The 27,546-nt window shown below is 36.8% G+C and overlaps 2 protein-coding genes across 19 annotated transcripts in view; one reads left to right on the top strand and one right to left on the bottom strand.

Annotated features, from left to right (window-relative positions):
* ADCYAP1R1 (ADCYAP receptor type I) overlaps positions 1 to 11,247 on the top strand; it is a 142,140-nt gene extending 130,893 nt beyond the window's left edge. For 14 of the 18 annotated variants that reach the window (XM_068673292.1, XM_068673298.1, XM_068673291.1 and 11 more), the window contains 3 exons: positions 2,915 to 3,044; positions 3,238 to 3,279; positions 4,888 to 11,247. In XM_068673292.1, the coding sequence (XP_068529393.1) occupies positions 2,915 to 3,044; positions 3,238 to 3,279; positions 4,888 to 5,097 (382 nt within the window). In that variant the 3' untranslated portion in view covers positions 5,098 to 11,247. The remainder of the gene's footprint in view (positions 1 to 2,914; positions 3,045 to 3,237; positions 3,280 to 4,887) is intronic. The other 4 variants (XM_068673299.1, XM_068673306.1, XM_068673305.1 and 1 more) reach the window with 1 other exon arrangement.
* Positions 11,248 to 16,750: 5,503 nt separating this feature from the next.
* Positions 16,751 to 27,546, bottom strand: part of LOC137852043 (vasoactive intestinal polypeptide receptor 1-like) — a 31,575-nt gene continuing 20,779 nt past the window's right edge. The window contains exons 8-13 of the mRNA XM_068673290.1: positions 25,943 to 26,003; positions 22,680 to 22,749; positions 21,738 to 21,829; positions 21,163 to 21,292; positions 19,901 to 19,942; positions 16,751 to 18,676 (exon numbers count right to left, since the gene is read on the bottom strand). Of these exons, the coding sequence (XP_068529391.1) occupies positions 18,488 to 18,676; positions 19,901 to 19,942; positions 21,163 to 21,292; positions 21,738 to 21,829; positions 22,680 to 22,749; positions 25,943 to 26,003 (584 nt within the window). The 3' untranslated portion in view covers positions 16,751 to 18,487. The remainder of the gene's footprint in view (positions 18,677 to 19,900; positions 19,943 to 21,162; positions 21,293 to 21,737; positions 21,830 to 22,679; positions 22,750 to 25,942; positions 26,004 to 27,546) is intronic.

Raw genomic sequence — 27,546 nt, 5'->3', positions numbered from 1 at the left:
TCTGGAACTAATGGGAGTGAAAGCTCTAAGCTACAGCTTTCACCTCTATCTCAAAGACAGAAAAAAAAGTAACAACCACAAATTTCCTCAGTCACTTCTTGAGATTCATGTCACCTGGTGTAGAAGACCCATGTTTTTTAATGCCTGCCTTCAGTTACTGAAAATAGCATCCTCGCATATCCAGAGCAGATTTTCTTACAGTTATATCTGCAGATTGTGAATCTAGAGATATATCTTTGTTGTCACATTCAAAGAAGCTGGAAGAACCTATTTAGACCATTTAGACCTCATTGGTGCTTGTTGCCTGTAACATCTCTCTTTCTTTCTCTCTCTCTATTTCATTTGAGCAGTAGTTACTGCATTTGTTTAGATAATAGCATAAATTTGTCTCGTAGAATCATGTTTTAAAATGCAGAATATGATCACACTGGAATATTTAGTAGAAATTGCTTGGAATTCTATTCAACAATGCAATATGATGTATATTTTCATTTCCATTTCAAGCCTGGTTTTGTCCCATGTAATATGCACAGACATTTCAGGAGTCACCTGAATAAGTGTGGATGTGCAATGGCAAAATAGACATGGCTGCTCCAGAGACAGGTCAAAGTTAGATGACCTTTCTACTTTCTGTTACATTTATTATAAAGATGTCTTTCTATAATTTCACTTGGTTAAGGAAACACACTCAGGAATGAGGAAAAATAAGAGACACAATTACCTTTGTCTTTTTGGACTAACTTTATGGAAAGTTGATATTCCATGGAAATGTTCATTCCATACTATTGGAATCTGATTCTTAAGCTGTTTTTAAGGAAGGTGACAGATGGAAAATAGAATGCCGGCCTCAAAAAAAATAATATGTATATATATATATATTTGCACACATACTTTGTTTTTATTTTATTATTATTATTGTTTTACACTTTTTTATTACTTTTTTTTTTTTTTTGTAAGTAAGCTTGAAATATTCCTTTACCCACTGGAAAATAATCAAGTTTTTTTCTATACCTTTGGAGAATATGCCTCTTCCAAACAGTCTGTTTAAAACTCATTAACTGATTATTGTCCTCAAAACACTTGGATCTGTCCCCCATGTTCCTTTGTCTGAAAAAAACGTGGGAAGAAAAGAGGATGGCCTTGTCTTAGATAGCATCCTCCATGTTGCACTCCTGAGAATTTCACTATATTCTTATCTTTAACATCTTCATTTCACCATTGCACATATACACATCAGTCTCACAGCTGCTGCTTTGTCTTTCTTCCTAATATTTTCAGAAAAACACAGTTCATCATCATCTGCGCAGCCATTAGTAATAGCTTAAGTTTTTCTTCCTGTTAAAATCTTATTTTCCTCTCTGTTGATCTTAATCATATAGAAATTTCAGGATGAAATTTCAGGATGAAATTTCAGCTTCTTACATTTCATATATTTTCTTCATGACTCCTATGACACTACTGAAGACAACATCTCAAATAAGTTGATGATGACATTATGTTTAAAGATCTTATAAACTAATTTAATGATTAATTAAATTACTAATGCCAGAAAACCGGCTACAGAGAAAATTCTGCATCTTTCCCAAAAGTAATCCCCTATGACTGCAGTGAAATAAACCATACTAATTCACAGTAATATTTGAATCAAAATAGCATTTATCATTTGATTGTTATTGACATTAAACCTGAATAAAAAGCATAGCAGAACTTTAGAAATCATACTTATTTCTCCTGTTTACAATTTTCATTTGATTTCTTTGTATCCTATTGGTAGTTGAAGATACTATTAAATTAATTACAAACTTTATTTTTTTATGGAGATTTTATGGAGAGCATTATTCTATAATCTTTTCTACAATATTTTCATTCCTTTTTATTAATCTAATTTCATACTCATAGAGAAAAAGGACTAGAAGAGACCTTGAAACTTCTTAATCCATTGTACTGAGTCACTCCTGTATAACTTACTTATTTTAGAGGCCACCAAAAATGAAGACTTTGCACTCTCTTTATCTCATTTCAAGGTTTTCTTCTTTCTCTAGTTAAAATACTTTTGGCCAATGTCTAACTTGATATTTTGCAAGAACTATGCTCTGTGATTTGTGGGGTCTTTCACGAAGACTTGAGATTTAATCTGCATCTGACTAGTGAATCATATGCATTTAGTATCATCTCAAGGCAAAGTCTGTGATGTGTTTATCACCACTAGTGCACAAAGTATGACAGACGGACATTAGCAATACACTGATGTCCCATTTGAACAGGATATGTTCAAAGAGTTCTTGGAGATATTAAATAAGTCTTCATTTTCAGTAAGAAAACAACATAATTTTAAGGATATTATAGAGCATGTAATAAGCCAATTCAAACTAGTCTGCAATATCCTGCATAAATATAAGGAGGCCAAAAATTTGAATTTAAAAACAGCATGGAGCTCTTCCAAAGGTCTTTATGGTTTTATAGATTTCCTTGTCCTCCATCTATTTCCTCAACTTATTTAAGAAAATCAGTAACACTTTTTCCTCAGAACAAACCCTCCACTGGAATTAAGCAATTATGTGAGAGGTTTATAATTGTTTTATGGTAGCAGTTTGAATCCCACGTTTCTCATGTTTGGCAGTCTAGGAAAAAAAGAAATGTTTATAAGAATATAAATCGAAATAACAATACAGGGTATAATGTATTACTAATGTGTTATAATTGTACCAGTATGAAGAAACGGAAGCAAACTACAGTGTGTTTAAAATTAGTTAGGGAACAAATGGGGATGTTGTATATTCGTTTGTTTAATTATGAAGTGTATGTATTTCCTGAAAGGGAAGCAACAAAATAGATTCTGTGTTTTCTTCTTTAATTAAAGCACAAGTTGTTTATTACAAGGCTGCACTAAAGTTCTTTCACTCTATTACAACAGGAGACTGGCTCGCTCTACGCTACTGCTTATCCCCTTGTTTGGAATTCACTACACGGTGTTTGCTTTTTCTCCTGAAAATGTCAGTAAGCGGGAGAGACTAGTGTTTGAATTGGGACTGGGATCTTTCCAGGTGATTATACAGTGAATTCTGCTTTTGTTAAAAAGAAATCTCTTATAATGACTATGCACGCACAGTTCTCAGACCATGTGTTTATTCATTTATGTATATGCTTTATGTACAAACATTTTGGGTCTTGTTTGTTTATCAAACTCCGTTTTCCAGCATTTCCTGAAAGATTTTTTTTTCTCTCATGTTTACCTAGGGTTTTGTTGTTGCTGTTCTCTATTGTTTCTTGAATGGGGAGGTAAGACCTTTAATATTTATCCTCCCTCACCCTCACCCTCAATTTCCATTCCCATTCCATTTCTTTGTAGGAATAACTGTTATTCTAATTTCTCCCTATAACATATTTCTCCATCTACATATTTCCTAATACCTCAGTCTGAATTTCACAATATCTCAACAAAAGAAGGAGGATGTGTGATATCTTTATCAAAACAAAACATTGGCCTTGCCACAAATGATGGCTCAGATTAATGTTCCCTAACAGAGGTAGTTACTTTTTTAAGTGACTTGTTTCCCAGGAGTCCTTCTGGAGTCAACAGAGAGAGAAGCACCTTGAAGAAGAGACTCAGACCTTAGCTAATCTGACTCATTCTCTGCAGTTACCTGTATTACAGGATAATGCAGTTTTAATATAGTTTTTTACGGCTTTCAGTAGTAAAGTAAGATCACTCATCTTCAATACAGTTCTACTCGATATTGAAGGCCTAGGAAAGATTTAAGTTGTAGAATGACATTCAAGTGTGCTTAAGTGTTGAAATATTCAACAACTTACTGGGGTAACTGTGGACTGTCTTTGTAATCTAGAGGGGAAAATAAACAAACAAACAAACAAACAAACAAACTTAGAAGGTTCTGTGTCTTACTCAAGAGTGTGTATTTAGCACAGGTTAAATGAATTATCTTCCACAGATGTCTGTTAACCTGACTATGAAAAGACTAGTTCCTCACTAGTTCCTCACTCACCCCCATGAGGTGGGGGTTGGTCTATTCTCCCATGTGCCTGGTGACAGGACGAGGGGGAATGGACTGAAGTTGCACCAGGGGAGTTTTAGGTTGAATATTAGGAAGAACTTCTTTACCAAAAAGGTTGTTAGGCATTGGAATGGGCTACCCAGGGAAATGGTGAAGTCACCATCCCTGGAGGTCTTTAAAAGACGTTTAGATGTTGAACTTAGTGATATGGTTTAGTGGAGGACTTGTTAGTGTTAGGTCAGAGGTTGGACATGATGATCTTGAGGTCTCTTCCAACCTAGACAATTCCGTGATTCTGTGATTCACTTAAACTTCTAACTTCTGACTATCCAAATAAATAAATAAATAATAAAGAAGATGACTTAATGAGTCATACCCCAAACACTCTATCTTGGTTTCATTCAGTGGGGCGATGCTAGTTTATATTGTCCAATTTCATTCTATAGTATTTTTAAGCATGACAACTGTAGAGGTGATAACAGGGAAAACTTCATCGTTGCTCATTTTCTAATTAGACTTCTGACCAGGGATTGCTTTGCTATGGGTGATTTACTCTGCCCATGATAAATAGGAAAGGAAGGGTTCTTAGATGTACATGGACGCAAGAAATGTTGTCTACTGAGAGGCGAGCGGAAAGTTTTCTCTGGGCTGATCCTAAATTATCTGTAGTCAGAGACACTGAGTCCAGGCTGTTGTTCCCACTGCATGCCTGGCATTCTTCATACACACAGAAGTCACCTCAGATAAAGTAAGGGGTTTTTATTGTCATTAAAATTGTTCTGTCATTTTTTTTTCTTTTTTATTTTCTTCTAAGCTTGATAATTTGTCAGCATGTCCTCGAGCGGCTAAGTACATAAAAAATGACCTTTTGAAGTTTCTCCCTAAAGGTGCAATCAGAAATAAAGAGAAAATGGAGGAGCTGGAAAGTCAACCGGTATTTTGCTGTGGATTTCAAACATCGTCATCCTTCTCTAGCGAGCAGCGGAGTGAACGGGGGGACACAACTCTCCATTCTGAGCAAGAGCAGCTCTCAGATTCGGATGTCCAGCATAAATGCGGAGAATCTAGCGACATGAGCAGCTAAGGAAAACAAAACAATAAACAAGCAAACCAAAAACCACCCCTTTAAAAAGAAAACAAATAAACATAGTTTTGCTGGTGGTATAGGTTTCCTTTCCTTTCCTTTCCTTTCCTTTCCTTTCCTTTCCTTTCCTTTCCTTTCCTTTCCTTTCCTTTCCTTTCCTTTCCTTTCCTTTCCTTTCCTTTCCTTTCCTTTCCTTTCCTTTCCTTTCCTTCTCTTTTCCTTTTTCTTTCCTTTTCCTTCCCTTCCCTTCATTTTTCCTTCCCTTTTTCATTTCCTTTCCTCCAAAATGTCTTTGATGGTTGTAGAGGTGAAAAAGCAATGGAAGTGTATATATATATCTTTTTAAAAATCACTGTAAATACACAACTGTACTCAAGGCCATTGATGGAAAATATTTAAAAGCCAAGCCCACCTGCTCAATGATTTACATTTCAGAGCATCTGCAAGTAATCTGTTGTCAGTCAAAAGTAACAAGTAATTGCTGTGCAGTTGTGATCCTTGGTTGCCAAACCGATACTAATCTGTGAATGGACATGAACACTGTAATTTTTCAATTTGGTTTTCATTTTGTTTTGTTTTGGATTTTTTTTTATTATTTTTTTTTTAATACTAGTCAAATGTATCTTATCCTGTCCCTGTCTTTTGGCATGTGAATTTCCAGTGTTTCTTTTTTGAGTCTTAGGATGGAGCTAACATGGGTTGATCTTACTAGGAGGTTCAGGAAGAACTCCAGGAAATTAACTTCATGGTTGGATTTAATCAGATGTACCCAGTGGACTTAAAGAAAATTCTGTGCCAATGTGAAGATGCATAGCTATCATCAGTCAGTGGGGGGACTCCAGGCAAGAGAGATGAAATAAGCTGTCTTTTGCCATACCCAAGGACACTTCTGAGAATGTTTTATGTTCTAGCTAAGCTGTGAATTTTCTAAAAGGGCCATGTAATTAAGATATATCTGTATTTTTGGCATTGATTGTTTGGGAGTTGACTGATTGATTGATTGGATTCTTTGAATAATAGAAATAACTGTCTCCTCCTTCCCACCTTAAAAGCAAAAGTGAGTTCCAAGATGGTGTTTCCCTGCATATAACCTTGAATCTCCTGCACTTGTGCCCAAACACAGCATGTTTTGGGGTAGTGCTGTGGTGCCTTTGCAACCTGGTTGATTTCTGTGTATTATGACTCTTCCTTCCCAGAGCAAGAGGCACAAGAGAGATCTGGCATGATCGTCTCGGAAAGTAAAAGTCAACTGCATTTGGTGAGAAACCAAACTGAACAATAAGATGCTATAGAAAGAAAAGATAAAGACTTTGGATGACTTCCCACACCTGGTGTTTTTCTCTCTATTTGGATAATCCATTTCTTTAAATACTGATGTACTTACTGGTTTTGTTTGGATGGTTGGGTTTGGTTTGGTTTGGTTTTGGTGTTGTGGTTTTTATTTTGTTTTGTTTTGTTTTTGAAAGAAACTAAAACATTCTTTCCAACTTTGCCTTGTAGTTAAAGCCACGACTGGTACACATCTACTTCAGTCAAATGTCAATGATGTCAATTCTTAAAAGTCTTTATACATAAAGGCTCTGATGACCATACTAGCTTTCACTTCATTTTGGATTTAGGAACTGATATACATATATATATCTAAATATATATATGTGTGTGTGTGTATGTGTGTGCATATATTAAAAAAAAATAAAAATAAAAAATGAAAATGACATTCTAAAGGTGAAGCTACAAACTGAAACTAATAGTAACCAGGAAATTTAAAATTCAGGCTTGTTCTTTGGTGTTAGTTTACTTGATCATAAGTAAAAAATAAAAAATAAAAATAAAAAATAAAAAATAAGAACAATTCAGAATTTTAGTGTCAGCTGAGCTTTTAATTTCACTGGTTTTTGTTAGTTTAGGGGAAAAAATGTCATTTTAAGTATAAATTTTTAAAAATAACACTAGCTTCCTTATTTTTAAAAGGAAAAAAGAGTCAGTTGTGAAAGAAGTATTAATTGTAATACTTAACTCTTACATAGTGCTTTATGGGACATACTCTGCTCTCAGTTGTAGCAGTGTAAATGAATGTAAAAATCACTCTAAACAGAGAGAAATGTTAAGACTGACTTCATATCATACAAGATCGTTCTAATATGAGACACTTGTGCCCCAGTCAGGTTAAATCTACCCTTGTACAGAGGACCAGAAAAAAGATTTATATCAGTTAAATTATACTACAGTACCTTAAATGGGAGTTACATGATCCAGACATTGTTCGCAAGTCTTCAGCATTGGTTTACTGTTCTGAGAGCAGAATTTATCCTCCTCTTCCAGACTCTGTGCAAAAATCACTGAAATATTTTTAACTGATAGATTAGAATTTCCTATCTCATTAGATGATGCTAAAAGCTATTTTATAAAGTTTTCCAAGGAACCATAGTATTTGCAAACCAGAAAGAGAGGGAGATGAGGAAAGTCAGATCTAATATGTAAATGAATACTTATACTTTTTTTTTTTTTAAATGAAATTATCTAATATTAGATGAACAGATATCATTTAGTTTTGTATTTTCTGTAGTATGGGATTTCACAAGGTATTATATTGACAATACTGTAAGCGTATTATTAAAACAATCTAAAAGTTTATTTTGCATGAATAGCTGGTAGTCAATTTTCAAGCATTAATAAATTGGAACCTTTGGAAAAAAAAAAAAAAAAAGTGTTGATTAACTGCCTCTGGTTGGAAATTTTATGCCATGTTTCAGTCCAGAGCAAGAAGGTGTTTGGATCTTTTTTTTTTTTTTTGGTCAAAGCTTTTTCTAAGATTACTTTCAGATTCTGTTGTTTTCCTAGCTGTCTTACAGTGCTTTGCAATTTGAGTTGGTGGACCTTTCTGCAGTGCCTCGTGGGCAAGTGTCCACAACATCAAAACTATCCTCCAATCATGCCCCCTAGAGATCAGGTCCTCAGCTATGTTAGAATCAATACAGATAACCATTGTAATTGTTAGAACAAAGCCACTTCATTTTGGTTCTGGATTTGTGCCTCAGAACAGTATTGTTAATACTATTTTTTAGGCATTCTCAGCAAGAGAGGATAAGGACTGAATAGTCATGAAAACATGGACTTGTCCCTTACACTCCAGAGCCAATGCTCTGGAGCAAGGCAAGTTGAAGGGCATTGGAGGGGAAATTCCTACTTTTTCAGTCCATGTGTTTACTGTTCAATGGACGAATTGAAGTCTACAGTACCTTTCACCAGCACTGAATTTACCAGAAGAAACGATATATCTCCACATATCTAATATATGTTATTTTATACAAGCAATCCCTTCTATTATATTTTTTTATTGTAAGTGCTGACACACTTGCAAAGTTATTGTGGTTTTTTGTGTGTGTTTTTTTTTTTGGTTTGTTTGTTTGCTTTTTCTTAGTCATTCTGACTTTCTCAGTGTTTCTGGAAAGATCAGATTTCAGGTGTATATAGTAAACTAAAACAGATTCTGATGCCATCGCACAAATTACTGTCTCAGAAATCTTTATATTGAATGTAAGCTGAAGATACTGGACATGCATAGCCACCACTCACAGTGGCTGCCATTTCTATTTGTTTCAGGATGGAAGAAACCAAAAGCTGGTTTGCTTCTGGGTGTGTGTAAATATCAATTCAGTGTAATAGTGCTTTGTTTGATTTTTCACTGTGAAATATATTTTGGAGCTAGAAAGACTATGTTATTAAAACTATGTAATTAAAAGGAAAACAAAAGTGTGCAGTGCAGTACTCCTTGAGCCATCTTTTCTACCATGTCCATAATGTACTTCTAGTCTAATTTTTTTTTTTTTTTTTTTGTAAGAGTTCAAAAACCTATCGTACTGCATCTTTTGTGAGTATTTACTGTACCTAACCACTGTTTTATTATTGACTTTTGATGTGGACTATTGGTATGACAGAACTATTAACATCCTCAAATGAAAAATAAGATATATATTTCAGAAGTACAAGGCTTGTTTCATTGTTGACTGGTGACCTCAAATGTTTTTACCTTCACCTGTATTGTGTTTAGTTGTGTGTATTTTTATTTTGTAGAAGAAATGCCCAGGTTGTTCTGCTTCATTTAAGTACTTATATTTGAAAACCAGGTGTTAAAATTGGATGATGGGAGAAGGGAGAGAGAACAGTTAAACTGAAAGGTTTTTTTTTTTTTTTTTTTTTTTTTTTTTTTTATCCAGTGATTTGATCTTATGAACAAAGCTTCCAGAGAAATTTTGGATATTTAAAATCATCTTCTACCTGGTGCTGCAGAAAAATAAATGTGACCCTAGGAGATCTGTTATAGCCTGGGAGTTCTAGGGGAAGCAAGATAAAGTAGTAAAGACAATTAGAGCAGGATCCTGCTTGACCTCCAGCTGTCAGACAAGATTGGTGTCTTTTATAGCTCCTATCTGTGATGTCTGTGTGGATTTCCAGGAACCTGAAATAAACTCACTCACTGAGATAAACTAAGCTTATCTACTTTTGGGTAGCTAGACTATGTCTATGTGAGAGTGATGTCTGTTGGATTCCTGAGGTGGAACAACTTTAGAGGTGTATATAATACAAAGATACAACCAAATATCTGATTTTGCCTGATTTCCACAGTAAGTCCTAAAACCTAGATCTGTGGGTTTTAATTAGGGCTTATAAGAGATTCTGTGAAAGAAAAAAATAATATGTATATATCCATAGCTATAACTGCAAAACTGTTTAGACAGGCTCCAAAGGTGCTGAAATCTCAGTTAGGCTATATTATACGTCTGTGTCCCTTTCAACATCAGGCATTTTCAGCATTAAGGATTGTGGATCATAGGAAAGCCCTGGGAAAGATCTTATGTCACTAAGGTAGCTTACGACATCCACATCACCACTGACAGTGAAGTCTTCCTCTGATACAGTTGTTCTGGTTGTAGCTACCAGAGAGAAATGAAAGATTTTAGAGTAAGAGCATTAAACATATATATGATGTCTACTCAAGGGTGACATGATTCATACTTTGCACATATCTGTTTCTTTCCACCAGGAAGTCTAACTGACCAGATCAGAGACTGATATCTGTACTATGAAAGTCTATATGTAGTTGACTTTCCCCTAGGGTCTGTGCTTAGTCACTATTATTCTGTTTCCTGTATGGTGAGGAATAATGGTCTTGAAAATCTTGAGGCTGGCTTCTGTTGGATGTTACCAAGCAGATTTCGGGGAGATGCATGCCTGATAAAGGCTCTCACTGAGTGCAGTTTTCAGGAGGTCTTGTTCCCTCCACCAGATTGTGTACATGTGATAAGCACTTCTGTGTCTAGAAACAAACCATGGTACATAGTACACACGCAATGAAAAAAAGTTAGCATTTTATCCTCTGCTTTTAGGAGTCAGAAACATGCAACCTGTTCAGAATTGCATTTAAGAGTAAAGTTGGGAAGATATGGAGCATGAAGGAATAGTTAATGATGCTCTGATGTTAAGCTCCATGCGCATCTGTACTGAAGAGTGAAGTTCAGCTAAATACACATTGTATTTTGTGTATGGAAACACACCAGCAGAGCTTAAAAAATGTTTTAAACTTCATGGTCATTTCACTTTCTTATGATTAATATCACAATTTCCTATTGGTCTTCTGGGGAATTCATCCACATAAAGAATTACTCTGTGATATGATGTCATGTGAAATGACACTCTTTAGTGTCTGAAATGACAAACATCTGGATATGCCTTTTCCAATGGAGTGTGTCCTTGCAGAAAAGTCTGAAGAGGCCTTCATGTAGCAGTGTAATCTGTAAAAACAGATATTTAATGTGTTTGTTCTCATTCCCTTCTTTTTGTCCGTTTAGCGGTGATGCAACATACTGTAGCTCTGAGAAGAGATATACCAAGTTATCATATGGAAAGCTGTATTTTGGCTTTTGACTGTGTCAAGGTGCAAACCTATTGGCCTGCTGGTTTTAATACCAGTCTTTTTTTTGGTCAAAACTGGTTTAACTAATAATGGTATCTGAGGTTATTCAGCTTTGTTATAAGGTGGAAAAACATACATCAATTGCTGCTTTGTAACAATTTTTGTGTTTTGAGAAATTGTTTTTAACATGTAGACTGCTATAGATGACACAATAAATGTATTACCATTTTGTATAAGTCCATTCTGATATAAAATAACAACAAAGAGAGCTTTTTGTCTGTGAAGTTGCAGGGTAGCATATTTCTATATGAACAGTCGGGATGGAGTTTGGGGGGGCTAAAAACATTAGCTTACTCATGGAAAGGAGTCCCTGAATTACACTTGGCAAAGTCAGTCCTGGATTAATGAGGCATGAAGTCTTTGCTGTTAGTGGGCCGTGCACATTTTTCCTTCTCCATCAATCAGCAGAGTAACGCTAAGAAGGTGTTTAGTCCACCACATAAGTATCAAAAGTGAATATAGTTTGATATTGAAAAAACAAACAAACAAAAACCAACACATTCTCTCTTGTAACTAATAACCCCTGTTGTTCTAAACTTCAATCTACAGGTCCTTTTGGGCCTGTGGATTATTTCTAAGGGGTCTAAAGTGGAAAACAAAGTTTGTTTTTCTCAAAAAAAAGGCATTGCCAGTTGGCAAAGTTGGAAAACCACTGGTCTCTATCATATCTGACATGCTTTGAGGTTCCATTTCTTTTCCAGTCAAAACAAACCTCAAGATTCTTGTCAGGGTCATTTTTAAAAGATCATGGACCTTTACCCTACTATTACAGAGGACTCTGCACTAGACGGTCTATTCATGAGCCTTCTTCCATCTTTTTCCTCAGCTTCTGTAACTCTTTGTCTGTCCTCCCCTCCCCCACCCCCCATGGGGACATGATCTGTGATCATGGATCATTAGACAAGATCAAGGTGGCAAGGTAGGTGCAAGACAGGTCGGAGACAAGGTCATGATGTCAGCCTATTTCAACAGGACCAATGGTGGGGCGGGGCTGTAGTGAAACTGGAGATCAGCATCCTATAGTGTTACTATAGGAACTGGGATGAAATGGGATGCTAGGCTGTGGTGGTTTTACCCAGCTGGGCAGCTGAGCTCCACCTCAACCACTCTCTCACTCCCTCTCCTCTGAGGGAAAGGGGGAGAATTTACAATGTAAAGGGTCAAGGATTGAGATAAGGACAGGGAGATCACTCAAGTTATTGTAACAGGCAAAATAGATTCAGCATAGGGAGATTAACAAAATTTATTACCTATTATTAACAAGCTAGAGAAGTGAGAAATGACCAAAAAAAAAAAAAAAAAGATAAACCAAAAACACCTTCCCTCTCATCCACCCTCTTCTCCTTCCTCCCCATGAGCAGCACAAGGAAATGGGGGTTGCAGTCAGTCCCTGATGCTTCATCTCCGCTGCTGCCTCACAGCCCCTCTCTGCCCCTGCTCCATGCGGGGTCCCTCCCACAGGATGCCGTCCTTCCCAAACTGAGCCCACGGGGTTACCCACAGGCAGCAGCTCTTCAAGAACTGCTCCCACATGGCTCATTACCACAGGGTCCATCCCCCAGGAGCAAACTGCTCCAGCACGGGTCCCCCACAGGCAGCAGCTCCCTCTAGACCTCCTGCTCCTGTGTGGGCTCCTCTCCAGCTCTGGCCCAGGGCCTGCTTCTTCGGGGGCTCTCCATGGGCCGCAGCCTCCTCCAGGCCACATCCACCTGCTCCACCAGGGGCTCCTCCACGGGCTGCAGCGTGGAGATCTGCTCCATGTGGGACCCATGGGCTGCAGGGGGACAGCCTGCTCCACCAGGGGCCGCAGGGGAACTTGTGCTGCATGCCTGGAGCACCTCCTGCCCTCCTGCTGCACTCACCTTGGGGGCTGCAGGGCTGCTTCTCACTCCTCACTCTTCCAGCTGCTGTTGCACAGCAGTGTGTTTGTTTCCCTTCCTTAAATCTGTTCTCCCAGAGGCATAAACAATGCCACTTATTGCCTCAGCTCTGGCCAGTGGTGAGTCCCTTTGGAGATGGCTGAAACTGGCCCGTATCTAACGTGGGGCACCTTCTGGATCCTTCTCACAATCCACACCTGCAGCCTCCTGCTACCAAAACCTTGTTATGTAAACTCAGTACATGGTCCATGGTCAGGTTGGGGGAGTCCTCAGTGCAGATGTGTGGGATATTATTTTTCTGTATCACTGTGAATATCTTGTGACAATCCACTTGGGGATTTACTGGGTGAGCTGGGCCAGCATCAACCCTTTATTTTGGTTGTAAGATGATGCAGCACAGGATGTGTCTGCCCTTTCTACCACATGCTGAAGAGCTACATCAGTCACTGTCCTACTAAACAGGGAGCTTAGCAAATGTGGAAGAGGGAATCTGGAGAATACTTTATTTCTAAAGGTTATGTGTCTAGTCTGAGCAGATGTTTTAGGCTTCTTTTGTAGTTAACAGACAGAGAAAGACAAGGCACGTATAAATGTATTTAAATGTAAGTCTTGTGGTAAATATCCATAACTTTAAAGACACAGTACCACACTAACAAATTTGCTACAAGAATCAGACATTGGAAAACCTTCATTTACTAAATCTGTCAAAATACCAAAGAGAACAACTTTAAAAAATTCTCACTGTCTAGTTCAAATGGATTTTAACACAACTTTTAAACCAATATCATGAAGACTTACAAGTAGGGTCTCTAAGTTTACTAAAACACTATTTCTGGAAACTTGCATCTAGTGGGGCACAGTCATCAAATTGTATCTGAATTGTTACAATAGTTGAACAATAAATGAATACTGAATTTCCAAAAACCTTGACCAATTTTGGCATCACAGGATTTAGTCACTCACCCATTATCTGGTATTGACTCCCCTCACACCAGTTTTTAATCTCAGTCCTGCAAGGGTGTGGGTTTAATCAACATTGCCCACTCACATAACTTGGCCTGAGAGTGAATTTTTTGGACAGGAAACATTTTTGTACAGCATTTTAAAAGATTAAAAGAAAATCATAAGATACTGCTGATGTAACCACATAGGTAGCCCATATACCAGGAGGCTATGACCCTCCTTTAATAGACTTTACCTACAGGGGTGAGTTTATCTCATGAGGTAGGAATAAGGGAAAAAGAAGGCATGTGTATGTGGGCTAGGTGTGGGCCATACTTCCGTTATGAATAATAAAACCAGGAAAGGAATTGGTTGCTTAGATTAAATAGTGTCATTTCAGGTACAGTGTGGTGTCCTGTTTGATCTCCAGATGAGTGTAAGTGTACAAAAATCTGAATCATATCTCCAGGACAGTGTAGATGTTTTGGATGTTCCAACAGCATTTGATAACTATGTTTATAAAATCCAACCCCAGATTAATAGTTAATGATGTTTAAACAACTCTGTAGTTGGCCAAATATAGGTGCTCACTTCAGGGAGATCTGTGCAGCTCAAGGATTTCACTAACTGTACTGCTAATACTGTCACTGGCTTAGACATCCAATCTTAGTTTATATTAAACAGCTTTAAATGATACACTTGAGTAATCTCCATTCTCTACACCCCTCTCATATAGTGACAGAGCTGCCTATGATCCCACAATAGATTGTATGTACTCTCATACATACTCTAGTACCATATGTTCATATGTTGCAGTCTCCAGTTCCTCAGTTCAGCCTTTTTCTGAACATAATCAGACTTCATGTTTTTTGGTCTTGTTTTGTTGTTGTTGCTCTTGTTTTTTATTTAATTGGTTTGGTTTGGTTTAATATCTTCTACTATTTCTCTGAACCATTCTGAAAATCCAACTGTGTATAGAATATGCAACCTTGGGAAAGGTCAGCATTGGTAAGAAAAAAAAAAAAAAAAAAAGTAAAAGTTAACAAACTACTACTACTACTACTCTTAGTACTCTTAGTGAGAAGTTTCAGTCACCTAATCAACTTGACTCTGCTGCACCATGCAACATTGAGAGAAACAGATGAAACAATTGTTTTTAATCTTTCTATGAGTTTGTGTAGTTTAGAAATGGATTTTAAAATATGTAGAGTGTTAAACTATGTGAAAGATATCAGAATTAGAGGAAGAGAAAACAGCTTTTCCTAGCTGATATACTAAATGATATATTGCACATGTCCCTTGGTAATCATATAAATCTCACTTGGGAGAGAGCACACCTCAGATCCTCAGCTAGTTAGGCTAGCTGTGAACAGTGCTTCAGCGTGCTTCAGCATGCTTCATGGCTGTTCTGACTGTGCACTTCCAGACAGTGCAGTAGCATGCCCAGCACACACCATGAACCACTAGATGGCAGTGCCTTCACACAAATGGCACAACACTTCTAGGCATCCTTTGTGACAACGCCTTCAAAGGCGTGGAATGGAGCAGTACGTATCCAGAACACATTCCTTTTCCTGCATACACCATCATGTTCTTACATGTACCATGAAGCAGCCTTCTCAGTGCCCACACAAAATCTTTATCCAAGAAATTTTTGTTCTCCCCAGGGTTATTAACTTCATCATCATGTTGTACCAAGTTTGCCCTTTATACAAATTATGCAAATAATGTTTTTATACGCGCAGAATAACTTTATAAAGCCCTCAATTCCAGCTTATGGCTTACACATCTTGATTAAAAATGATAGAAAAGTATAAGACTTGGAAAAGTCAAAAGCATAAGGAGGGATGCAGGGACATTCTGGACAAGGCCCAGGCAGAACAGGTGCCTGGCATATTGCTAAGGTTGCTGGAGAACATTTGAGGTATTTTGTTGGATCACTGTGAGGTGCGATGTGAGGGTGTCTGGAAAGAGGCTAAGGTAGGAGTGGTTATCCAAGGAGTTAATGCAATCTGAGTGTGAATGGTGACTGTAGATGGGCACAAAACAGTTTTTGAAGTCTGACAAGAACAGTGTCATTACTGCATATTTTGAATTTTCTGCTGCTGAACACTGGATGAGTGATGAAAAGATCCTTCTTGATGTACCTACTACTGCTCTTTGTCATAATTTCTCCTTTCCTTAGATCCTTGGTTCAGTAAAGAAGCTTCCCAGTAAGAAAATCAAAGGACATGTAGTGAGATAGGTGGCCTTAAAGTCAAATTTAGGCCATCCTGGGAGCACAGATGGGAAGTGGGAATTGCTGTGTAACACAAGACGGCTGATATATACACCAAATAAACCATGAAGAAAGGTGTAAGAGAAAATATGGTAGTATGTTCAAAACATAAAGCCTCAGGCCAGTCTTTTGTTTGTTTTTGTCTGTTTGTTTAGGAAACATTCTCAGGTCAGACAAAAGCAGGATCACTCCAATTTGTTCCCTTCAAAGACAAATGAAAGGAAATTATATGTCAATTCCTTCATATATTATATAACTCAACACTGTTTAATTATTTCCTCAAGAAAACATTTATAAGTAGCCAAATATCTGAATAAATGATCTTTTCTCCTAAATTTATAGAAGCAGGCTACTACAAAGCCTTGTCTTGGTGATGGTGTCTTGAAAGAGAAGTGAGGCATCAACTCAAGCCACAGGTTAAAGTTCCTATAATGTAAATCTCCTCTTGGGTAAAGAGATCATAATCATACATATTCATTGGCTTCAAAACTGTATCCATAACAAACACAATTATAAGACTGTCATTTTTTGATAAAGTCTCGAAGGAAACATCCAAACTGACATAAAACATTTAAAAAATTACAAACACAACAGTTTTAATTATCACTTACATTTTATAGATGTACGTCACACATATGTGTTCATATCACTATGCTAGGCAACGCACAACACAGGAGCAATGATTATTTTTACAAGGAAAACCAATAAGGTGGTCAGAACAGACAAGATAACACCTTTGTATAGAGCATGTGATTCATTGGGACAAATGGAATAAATGTCTAATTAATAAAGGAGTGGTCTAACTTATGTGTATAGAAACATGGACAATGTTGTAATAATACATGTAAGGCTAGAGATGATGCACCTAAAATCAACAAAGAGGTTCCCACAAAGTCAATATCACCTTGCTTAAATAATTAATCAAGAGTTCAACAAAATCAGGGACAGAGCTCTACTTTTTAAAGCTAAACTGATATTCCAGTTCACAGAAATTCCAGGGTGTACTTGAATAGCTGCAGTCTCTAGAAGTGCTTTCAAGTCTGGATGCAGGTCCTTCTAGGAATGGTCCCATCTTGAAATGAACTGCAGCTATGTTTCATGTACCTTGTGTAAACACGCTGCTTTTTGGAGAGTTTGATGTAGAGGCCAATTCAATCCCAAAGAGGAAGGCCACCCAAAGAAGTGATGTAAGTACAGGATTGGTTTGCTCTGTTTTACCAGACCATACTCTGTTTCGCTTCTGACCTCTAGCACATTCTTCACTGGGGTGATAATGAGCTGAGAAATGGTGGGCAGGACTGAAATCAACACAACAATGACAGAGTTCATCCTCAGAGAGAGGTCACCAAAAATCACAGAAGCACAGTATCACTGTGGATTTAATTGGAGGATCCAGCTAACCTTCAAGGATATTGCAATAGAAGTTCTGTTCCAGCTACACAAGGACCAGTGTCTGGTCACTAAGAAGACTCAGTTTGTAAATTATTCTGAGCTTAAGAAAGCCCAGCTGGGATATTGCATTGTGTTTGCTGTATGTTCCTCCTTTGTACATGCATAATCTTCCTAAGGCTCAGCTACTACATGTTTTCCCATGGATAAGAAAATGTCATCTTAAGTCCTCTGGCCTGACTTACTATCTCCATTGTACAGGCATGAAAAAAAAAAAGCAAACAAAATCACCAATCAAATAAACAACAACAGAAGCAACAACAACAAAATCAAACAAAAAACAAGTAGATAATGTAACTCAAGTCATTTTTGCATCACTCATGTGATACCTTGAGATTCCTTTCAAAGGAGCTTACTGCTCCTTAGACAGGTGCTTAGCACTTCCCAGTGCATAATTCCATCAAGTTGGCTGAAATTGCCTCAAAACAGTTAGTAAAAAATCACTAATTATTATCACAAGCTTTTGCCACTCTGTAATCTTTCAAATTTAGATTAATTATAGTGCTCTTCCAAACTGAAATTTCAGGAAACACTTACAAAGATGTGACAAACATGATGGACCTGGGAAAAATGAATGTAGTTCCTTTGATTTGAGTGCAAACTTTTTGATGCACAAGTCTTCACAATCTGTCATTTCACAACAATAACAATGAACAAAAACAATGGATTTTGTGTGGTTGAGGAGAGAAAGAGCCAGAGTTGTGATACTGTGATACTAATCTGTACCAGTTGAGAAAAGCAGCTTGTGTTCAGAACAAGAAATTCTCAGAAGTCTGTTGACACTACGGAAAGCCATAAAGAATCCCAACTGTCTATATTTTAGGTAGTATGCTACGAGGTTACAGCAACTCAGCCTGCTAGATAAACTCAGACAGAAGTTACACCATTCTGGTATGCAGATGTTTTCCTTTTCGGACTGATTTTTTCAAGCAATGATAACTGAGTAACATAATTGACTGGACTGTTTTCTCTGGACATTGTACCATGTTTGTGTGTGAAGCTCAGGTACTCTTGATACTGCCATTTGCACAGTTGTTTCTTGAGTTCACTTTGAACCTACGGAAAAGGAATTATAAAAACAATCAGAAAATAAAGACTTTTTCATTGGAGATAAAATGACCTTTCATAGGTCATTGAAGATAAAATATGCCAAAATTTCTATGTGACTGCTAGGCCCATATACACCCAAACCAATAAAGATTAAGCCTTAACATATTTTTACATTTAAATCATACACCCATTCACACTAAAATAAATAAATAAATAAATAAATAAATAAATAAAATAAACAAACAAACAAACAAACAAACTATTACCAAAATTCAGAGGATGACAAGGAAGTTAGCAATTGTAGTTTCTTTATTTATTGTTGTATTTCTACCACATAAATATTTCCACCTTTTTTTTTTTTTTAATTACAGATATTTTTCCTCATACTAAATCTGTGCCTTCCTGTTGTGACCTGCAGTGTAAAATAAGACCGCACAAGGTCCTTCTCCAGGTTTTCAGATTATCCATATTGAAATCCCTCTTACAGATCTCTTACTGATTTTGGAAGATACTGAACCAACTTAAATATATATTACATTATATTACACTATTTATACAGGGAAATCCAGATAAATCTCATTCTTCCTGTGGGAAGTTGCTTTTAAAATGATAAAGCTCTGTAAAACGTACTCTAGGGATTGTATCTAAATTCTAAGAACGTGGCAAAAAGAGAAAAGAAAGTGCTTGAGCAAAACTGCAGAATTAATATAGGATGCGCTGGAGAAGAAAAGAGGGAAAGGGAAAGGGAAAGGGAAAGGGAAAGGGAAAGGGAAAGGGAAAGGGAAAGGGAAAGGGAAAGGGAAAGGGAAAGGGAAAGGGAAAGGGAAAGGGAAAGGGAAAGGGAAAGGGAAAGGGAAAGGGAAAGGGAAAGGGAAAGGGAAAGGGAAAACACACCAGGATAAAACAAACCTAAAGTACAATGTTACAAGCTTTCCACTGAGACATCATCATGATAGCTATCAGACAAAGCAGAAAAAATGTCCCCTGACAGAAAAGTCACCAACCATTTGTAAAGGGTCACTGCTTCAAAGCTTATTCTGTATCCTTCTGTCAGAATTATATGAATACAAATAAAGTCAACAAAGGTACCAAGGGAAAAAGAGATAGGGGTATTTCATGTGTTCAGGAATAGATCAAAGCACAGATCAGTTCTGGAAACAGGAAAAATAAAAAACAAGAGAGGCCCATGAGTTTCAAAGGTTTTGATAATTTTATATACTTGCTACTCACCTCTGCATTTGAGAAACAATATAGAAGTGCAACAACAAAACCCTAGGACAGGGAGAATAGAGAGGGGAAAAAATCGGCCATCAGGATTTGAAGCATAGAAACAGGAGGAAAAAAAAATCATCTTTCATTCAAACTTCAAGTAAGACAGCAAAAATATTTTTCCATTGTTCCATTGGGATTTATGTAACGTGGAACTATTTAATGGGTTTTCAAATTTGGATTCAATGTCTCAGTGGACTGGTGACACTACATATACATCATCGACTTTTTATGGAGGCACTAAGGACTAAATCGCAGTTCACTGTATCCTACAAACAAATTCTTCCCCAGATAAGGTAGTAGGGACCTTCACCTTGTTCAAGGCTATATTTTCACTAGTAAATAAAGTTGGTGAGGACCTGTTCTTGGTTTGCATGTTTTCTTCTAAATTACCTTCTTTCACTCACAAGAGGATGTCTGTGTCCAAAGAACCTATTGGGAATGGTCTTGGGTTCATATTCAGCCAGACCTGCAGTCAGACCTCTTTTGGGTGAGTGTTAGTCAGCCCACACCCAAACCTTTTCATAGACTGTGCTAACACAGGCAGATACTAGACAGTGATAAACTACATCTTCATATATAAACTGAATGAAGCACAGCCCTGAGCACTGGCCCTTGCTTCTCCACCTAGTTAAAATGGTAACATGGTCCAATGCACAAATTTGGCTTAGGCCAAAAGTGGTGGGGTACAGAGGAAAGAGGAAGGAAAAAGACCTCATGTATTTACCAGTCCCTGGCCTTCCAAAGCCAGGATATCATTCTGGACAGTGTTATAGCAAATAAAAGAAGCACAGAAGTGTTAAGATGATGGATTTACTACTGCTGAAGTGTAAGGGCAGAACAGGTTACTATATATTATCATTATTTTTTCATTTCTCATATCATCACCTTTATTACTTGTGGAATTAAGTTTCAATCAGATCTTCTTAATCCATAGCCTGATCTTCATGGCACTCAGTCATTGTTATTCAAAAAATGTAGATGTGCTTTTTTGTGATTATTAATATGAAGTCTGAGTCAGAACTCAAGACTAGCACTGGATTTTAAATAATAAGATAGTTGAACAACAGAGAGAGCTTGTACTGGAGTAAAATAGAATGTGTGTGTTGAATTTAGACACATTATTAACATCTGCTGTAATAACCAAACAAAAATGTAAAATTCCCAAGAGTGAGGTGTTTCAGCCCAAACTTCCTAGGACTCAAACTTTTTGTTCAGCTTACCTGAAAGGACCCCAAGCCTAGCTCAATGTAAAGGCGAGCTTCCAGACCAGTGCTTTCTGGGAAAAATGCAAATACAATATAGTGCACTCCAAAGAGTGGGATCAAGAGTAATGTGGATTTAGCAAGCCTCCTGGAAAACCAATAATTAAAGAACAAGGTACTGTTAGAATTACAAAGTTAGTGATGACAGTTATGTGTTGGAACAAATTTTACTATGGAGGACAAGTCCAGAATGGAGGCAACTACATCTAATGAAGTTACAGAAATATTACTTTCTGCCACTCTCACTGTTAACACGTGGTCAGCAAAGATGAATCAGCATGCAAGTTTTCCAGACTGACCTTTAAGGGTCTTCTCCCTGCTATGTATGCAAAGGCTGAGGCACCAAATTACCTTCTGAGACCAATCTCAATCAAACAAAAGTGTGGGATACAAAGACAGGTTTACTTTGTTATTTCTTCTGGGGACATCTCTCTATGTATAGTAACCAATGGAACATTTTGTGGTCCTGTTTGTAAAGCAATTTCTTAGAACAAGTAACATTGGTCAACTTCAAAAGACCCTGCAATACTTACACAAAGTGGCTTGAATGGCTCCCTCCTCCATCCTGAGATTTCAATTTGTGAACTAGAATTCTGATCACATTAATAAATATAATAAAGTTAATCTGTGAAGAAAAAACAGAATCTGTAAATTTATTACAAATCAGGAAGCATCTTCAGTTGATACAAACGAAGTAAGAATCTCCCATAATAGTAATTGCACTGATATAAACCAGTGAAGATGTGCTCTCAGATCAAATAAGTATCATTAGAAATATTCATTTTTCCCACCAATATATTATTATATGTAAAGATATGCTCAGAGTTTTGCTGAGTGAATTTAGTCCTGCATATCTGAATGTCATTATATGTCTGATATTATCTCATTGTACTCACTGTCAACACACAGATGATCTTCTGTGGTTTAAATAGTCCCTCCAGTTCCCTTCATCGTTAATAATAGGGATTATAACAGACACAGTCATAAATGACATATTCTTTACTTTCTGAATTTAGATAGAATGAGTCTGTGTATAACGGAATTTTTGTCTTAAGTTTACATTCTAGCAACTCATTGTAAAAATATACTAGATAAAATGACTTAGATATATTTCTTGATTTAAGTTAGCTTCATATTATCTAGGAGTTCTTGCCAGTATGGTTTGCCTTTCTTCAGAAACGGATTACAGAGGCACAGATAAGAACATAGTATATAGAATGTCTGTGGAAAAGTGATTCTATAATGTCCTAGTGTGACTCTTGAAAATTTACCCCTTAGACTGTGATTTAGAGGTTTTTTTGGGAGAAAAAAATAAAAAAATGTTACATACTATACAATAATTTTCACCTATTTGAAATTCAAAAGAAATCAAACATAGCATATGCTACTGTGCTTTTTTTTCCACCTTACTGAAAGAAAGCACTAGAATATGTCAGATTTCAAAAGATGCTCAAGAAAAAAAATGCAAATCATACTAATACGGTTAGCAGAATGGGGCCTTTGATGATCCATAACACTACTCCATTTTCATCGTCATCCCAACATCTGAAACAGCAAACAAAAACAGTAATATTATCTATACCATGTGAGCTTTTCCAAACTGTTTCTGTCACTGAATAGGGAGGTGACAGACATTTTGAAATGGCTATTCAAAGGCTTCTGCTTCTACTTCTTCCCCAATATCTCCCCCAGAAATTCTGTACAGCCCAATTTAAATGAATTCTATTTGGTAAGAGCCGAGGGCTAAAGAACTAAAGTGAAGTCAAGAAATACACATATTTTCAGGCTTCTTTCCTATTCTCTTGTTGAACAAAAAAAAAAAAAAAAAAAAAAAAAAAAAAAGTTTTACAGAGTACAAATTAGGCACTAAACTGCTATACCTCCAGGAATATAGGAATATAAGGATTTTGGTGTCATAAGGGAAGCAGATACATGTAAGAAAAATCTAGACCTCTATCAAAGGTACCCTGAAGGCAGAGAGCAAAATAGGATTTTGGTCTTTGTTGGGAGGCTGTTAATGTAATTAGCATGAATAACATTTAATTTTTTCCTCTCTTCAGTCAAGTTCCATATATGCTAGTTTTACTCATTCTCCATCTTCCTTTATTTTCTCTTCCAGTTTTGTCACACAAAACACTTGGCTGCATGTCTGAGTATAAGATGTTTCTTTGCAACATGAGTTCAGACCCGCTGTGTCTGAAGGACATGGGTTTCCCTCTTAGATATTAGGCAAAAAAGAGAGTGGTTCTGATACTGTGGTTTGTTTATATATATATATTATCAAAGGAGCAACCAAATGAATGTAGATATCTGCAATGAGATACGTTTGACTTTTTAAATGTCTTCATTGGTGCTATTCCACTACAGTTCTTTTGCAAAGATGATCAGTGCAACAGGATATGATTCACCTTACCTTAAAGTAGGCACCTAAAGTATATCAGACAAGCAAACTGAGTGAGTAGACCTTTTGCTGGAAGAGCATCCAAAGTTCAAACGCTGTTCAGCCTCCAGCCTTCAGCCCCCTCTTTAACCCTGTGAGAACTTGTCAGAATGCTCATTCATCCATTTTTCCCTGAACTTTCTTGTAACTGGAGTATCTTGTGCCAATTTCTTCTGCTATAGATTCAAGAAATAAACCCAATACTCTGGCCATTCTGGCATCTGCGCTGGGATTATTATTTTTCAGCCTAAATTATTTATACATTTCACCTGAGCCTATACATATATATATACATGTATGTTTACTTAATGAATATTCTGCTTGCAGAGAATTACTTTTATATATCACTTTTATTTCCTGACTGATATCCATGTCTCTAAATTGGTGAGACCTGGATTTGACAGATGGACTACTTGGTGGGTAAGGAATTGTCTGGAAAGTCATACTCAAAGAGTTATAGTCAACAGCCCAATACCCTAGTGGATATTAGTAATAAGTGGTGTTCCTGTGGGGTTGCTACTGGGATCAGCGTTGTTTAACATCTTTGTAGGTGACATGGACATTGGGATCAAGTGCAGCCTCAGCAAGTTTGATGATGACACCAAGCTGTATGGTGTGCTCAACACATTGAAGGGAAGGGATGCCATCTAGAGGGACCTGGACAGGCTTGAGAGGTGGGTTTGTGCAAACCTCATGAGGTTCAACAAGGTAAAGCACAAGGTCAAGGACATGGGCCAGGGCGATCCCAAGCACAAATACAAGCTGAGCAGAGAATGGATTCAGAGCACACCTGATGAGAAAGACATGGGGGTGTTGATGAATGGGAAACTCATCATGAGCTGGCAAGGTGCGCTTGCAGAAAGCCAACCATATCCTGAGCTGCATCAAAAGCAGCATGGCCAGCAGGGTGAGGGAGGAGATTTTCCCCCTCTGCTCTGCTCCCATGAGACCCTACCTGGAGCCCTGCACCCAGCTCTGGGGCCCCCAACACAAGAAGGACAGGGAGCTGTTAGAGCAAGTCCAGAGGAGGTCATGAGGATACTCAGATGCTGGAGCATCTCTGCTGTGGAGACAGGCTGAGGGAGTTGGCGTTGTTCAGCCTGGAGAAGAAAAGGCTTCAGGAGACCTCATAGTAGCCATTCAGTACATAAAGTGCAGGAAAGCTGGAGAGGGACTCTGTCAGGAAGTGTAGTGACTAAGTAAGCAGTAACAGCTTTAAACTAAAAGAGTGTATATTAGATATAAGGAAGATTTTATTTTTTTTTACTGAGAGGGAGGTGAGGCACTGGCACAGGTTGCCCAGAAAAGCCACAGATGCCCCATCCCTGAACGTGTTCAAAGCCAAGCTGGATGGGGCTTTGGTCAACCTAGTGTGGTGGGAGGTGTCCCTACCCATGACATGGGGTTTGGAATCAGATAATCTTTAAGATTAGATCATCTACCCCAAAGTGTTCTATGATTCTTTGGAAAAGCAGGAGCTTTGGAGCAGCAGGAAAGGAGGAGAAATGAAATCCTTCTTGCACCTTTTCTGGCTAAAAAAAAAAAAAAAGAAAAAAAAAAGTATATGTTTTGGAAAGGTAGACTACTTCCACTTATGAAACACTGCAGTGGAGAACATGTACTACAGATATACTGCAGTAATACAAAAAGAGGAAAATAGGATGTACCAATGTGGTAGACTATAATACTTATTATTTTTACACAATTTAAGTGAGTCCTGAGGAGGTAGGTATAAAATAATATCTTTTCCAACTTCATCCATGTGTAACAACCTGAAGGCTTTCAGGGCAACCCTTAGTAAACAATCTTCTGCTTTATAACTGACTCTCATACTGAAAGATAAAGAATAATTATAATTATATATATATATATATAAAGATTCAAATAAAGGGATGAAAATAACACATGAAACTACCTATCAAGACATAACAATGTGTTTGTTTTCAAGGTACAGGTGTGAAAAGACTAGAGCTAGATATAAATGGCTGTTTTTGAACATAAGTATTGGTTTTCTTAAAAAAAAAAAATAAATAAATCAAGAATTGGGGATTAGAAAACTAGTGAAATTTTAATTCTTACTATGACATTTCCAAATTTTATTACTAAGTATATGTGCAACAAAATCACATAAGACTGAAAATTATTTTCTCACTTACTTTTTTATGAAGTTTTATGGTTGGAGGCAATATGGTTGGAACAATATTTTTGTTTTAAATTTATATTTTTTTCCCTGTTAATAAATCAAAATATAATATAAAATCGGATGACATTGGCTTCCTTACCCAAGCTCTGACTTACCCAGTATTCTGTTGGTGTATTCTTGTGAGGACCCAAGTAAACATCACAGCAGTGGGAGCTCCTGGACAGATCAACGTAGAAAACAATATAATTTTTTTAATGCCGTGTCCCATGGAAACTTTATTGCAAGAAGTTTCACAGTACAGCAGATTGGATGCACATTAAATTTCAGACAATGGGACAGACAATCTTGAATTGACTTTATGGAAGAACTTAACTCTCAGTTCAGAGGGAAGGAAAAAAAAAAAGAATAGGAGAATGAAATAAAAATGAAAAAGAATAGAAGAATAGGGGATGCTGTGAAACAATGTTTTCAAAAATATGAGCTAGGATTACTTGTAGGTTTGGATATAAATTAAGAGCAGATGTGCAGCTGAAAGAATCATTTATTGAGCTACAGCTATTTTGTCTTTTGAATTGCAGTCAGAACACAATACTTTGTACACTAGCTGGAAGAATTTATCTTTTTTTTCCTTCCTTCCTTCCTTCCTTCCTTCCTTCCTTCCTTCCTTCCTTCCTTCCTTCCTTCCTTCCTTCCTTCCTTCCTTCCTTCCTTCCTTCCTTCCTTCCTTCCTTCTTTTTTTTTTTTTATCTTTTCTCGACAAGCCTCTACCAATCATTGTAAAACAGTCAACTTGAAAGCATTCCATGAAAAATTGTGCTAATAGACTATTAGCTAAGATTAGTTAATATTTATAATTTCTTTCCAATCTTTGCTATTGATTCTGCATTTGTGAGTGAATAACTATTTACATTTTATTATTATTATTGTTTTTGTTATTATTAATTAATTAATTAATTTATTTATTTCCTTTGTAACAGGTCTTTAAACTAGCAATTTCTTTTTCTTTCCATCAGTGAGTTTCCAAAGACTTAGTGCCTTTCAAATATGCCACAAAAGAGACTCTAATTAGAACAAAGTGACATTCACACTGATGAATCAAATTAAATATAGATACTGTCTATATAAGTATCATATAGGATCTGTAGAACAAGCTGAGAAATTGTCATTCCTAACTTTTGCTCAAAGCTTTTATAATGGGATAATATTCAGTTTAAGTTGACTTTTTAATTAATGAAAGGAAAAAATTATATCCATATTACCTATGATCTGAGTTGCCCCTGAGATGTCTCTCACTTTTGACATTTTATACGACACGAGTATTACTACAATATCAATTGAGGTGTTTCTGTTCTTATCTCAAAATAGCTGTGATGAATCAAGACCTAAGTGTTTATTTTCTGGCAATCATAATTGAAATAGCTCCAAATTGGCATCCCCTTTATAAAATTCAGATTTAAAAAATTTTAGTTACATAAATAAAGTTTAAGAATCTGAAGATGGAGGCAAAAATGCTATCTACTTTAGAAGAATGTGGATTTTACTTATAATCCAAAAGTGTTATATAACCACTCAATTTAAACACCTCAATTTTAGAATAGCCAAGGTGAAATACAAGAATATCTGAGAGTCACAATAGACAATTCTCTGCAGTGAAAGAAAATGTGTGCTTTTTTTGTGCCATATTCTGATAATGGGAGATATTTTTAATTGTTGTATAAACTCAAAAGATTCCTTAAAGACAGCGAATGTCTTTGGAAAA

The sequence above is a fragment of the Anas acuta genome, chromosome 2 (genome assembly GCF_963932015.1).
Source record: "Anas acuta chromosome 2, bAnaAcu1.1, whole genome shotgun sequence".
NCBI classification, from domain to species: Eukaryota; Metazoa; Chordata; class Aves; order Anseriformes; family Anatidae; genus Anas; species Anas acuta.
This window is presented reverse-complemented; position numbering and strand designations above follow the sequence as displayed.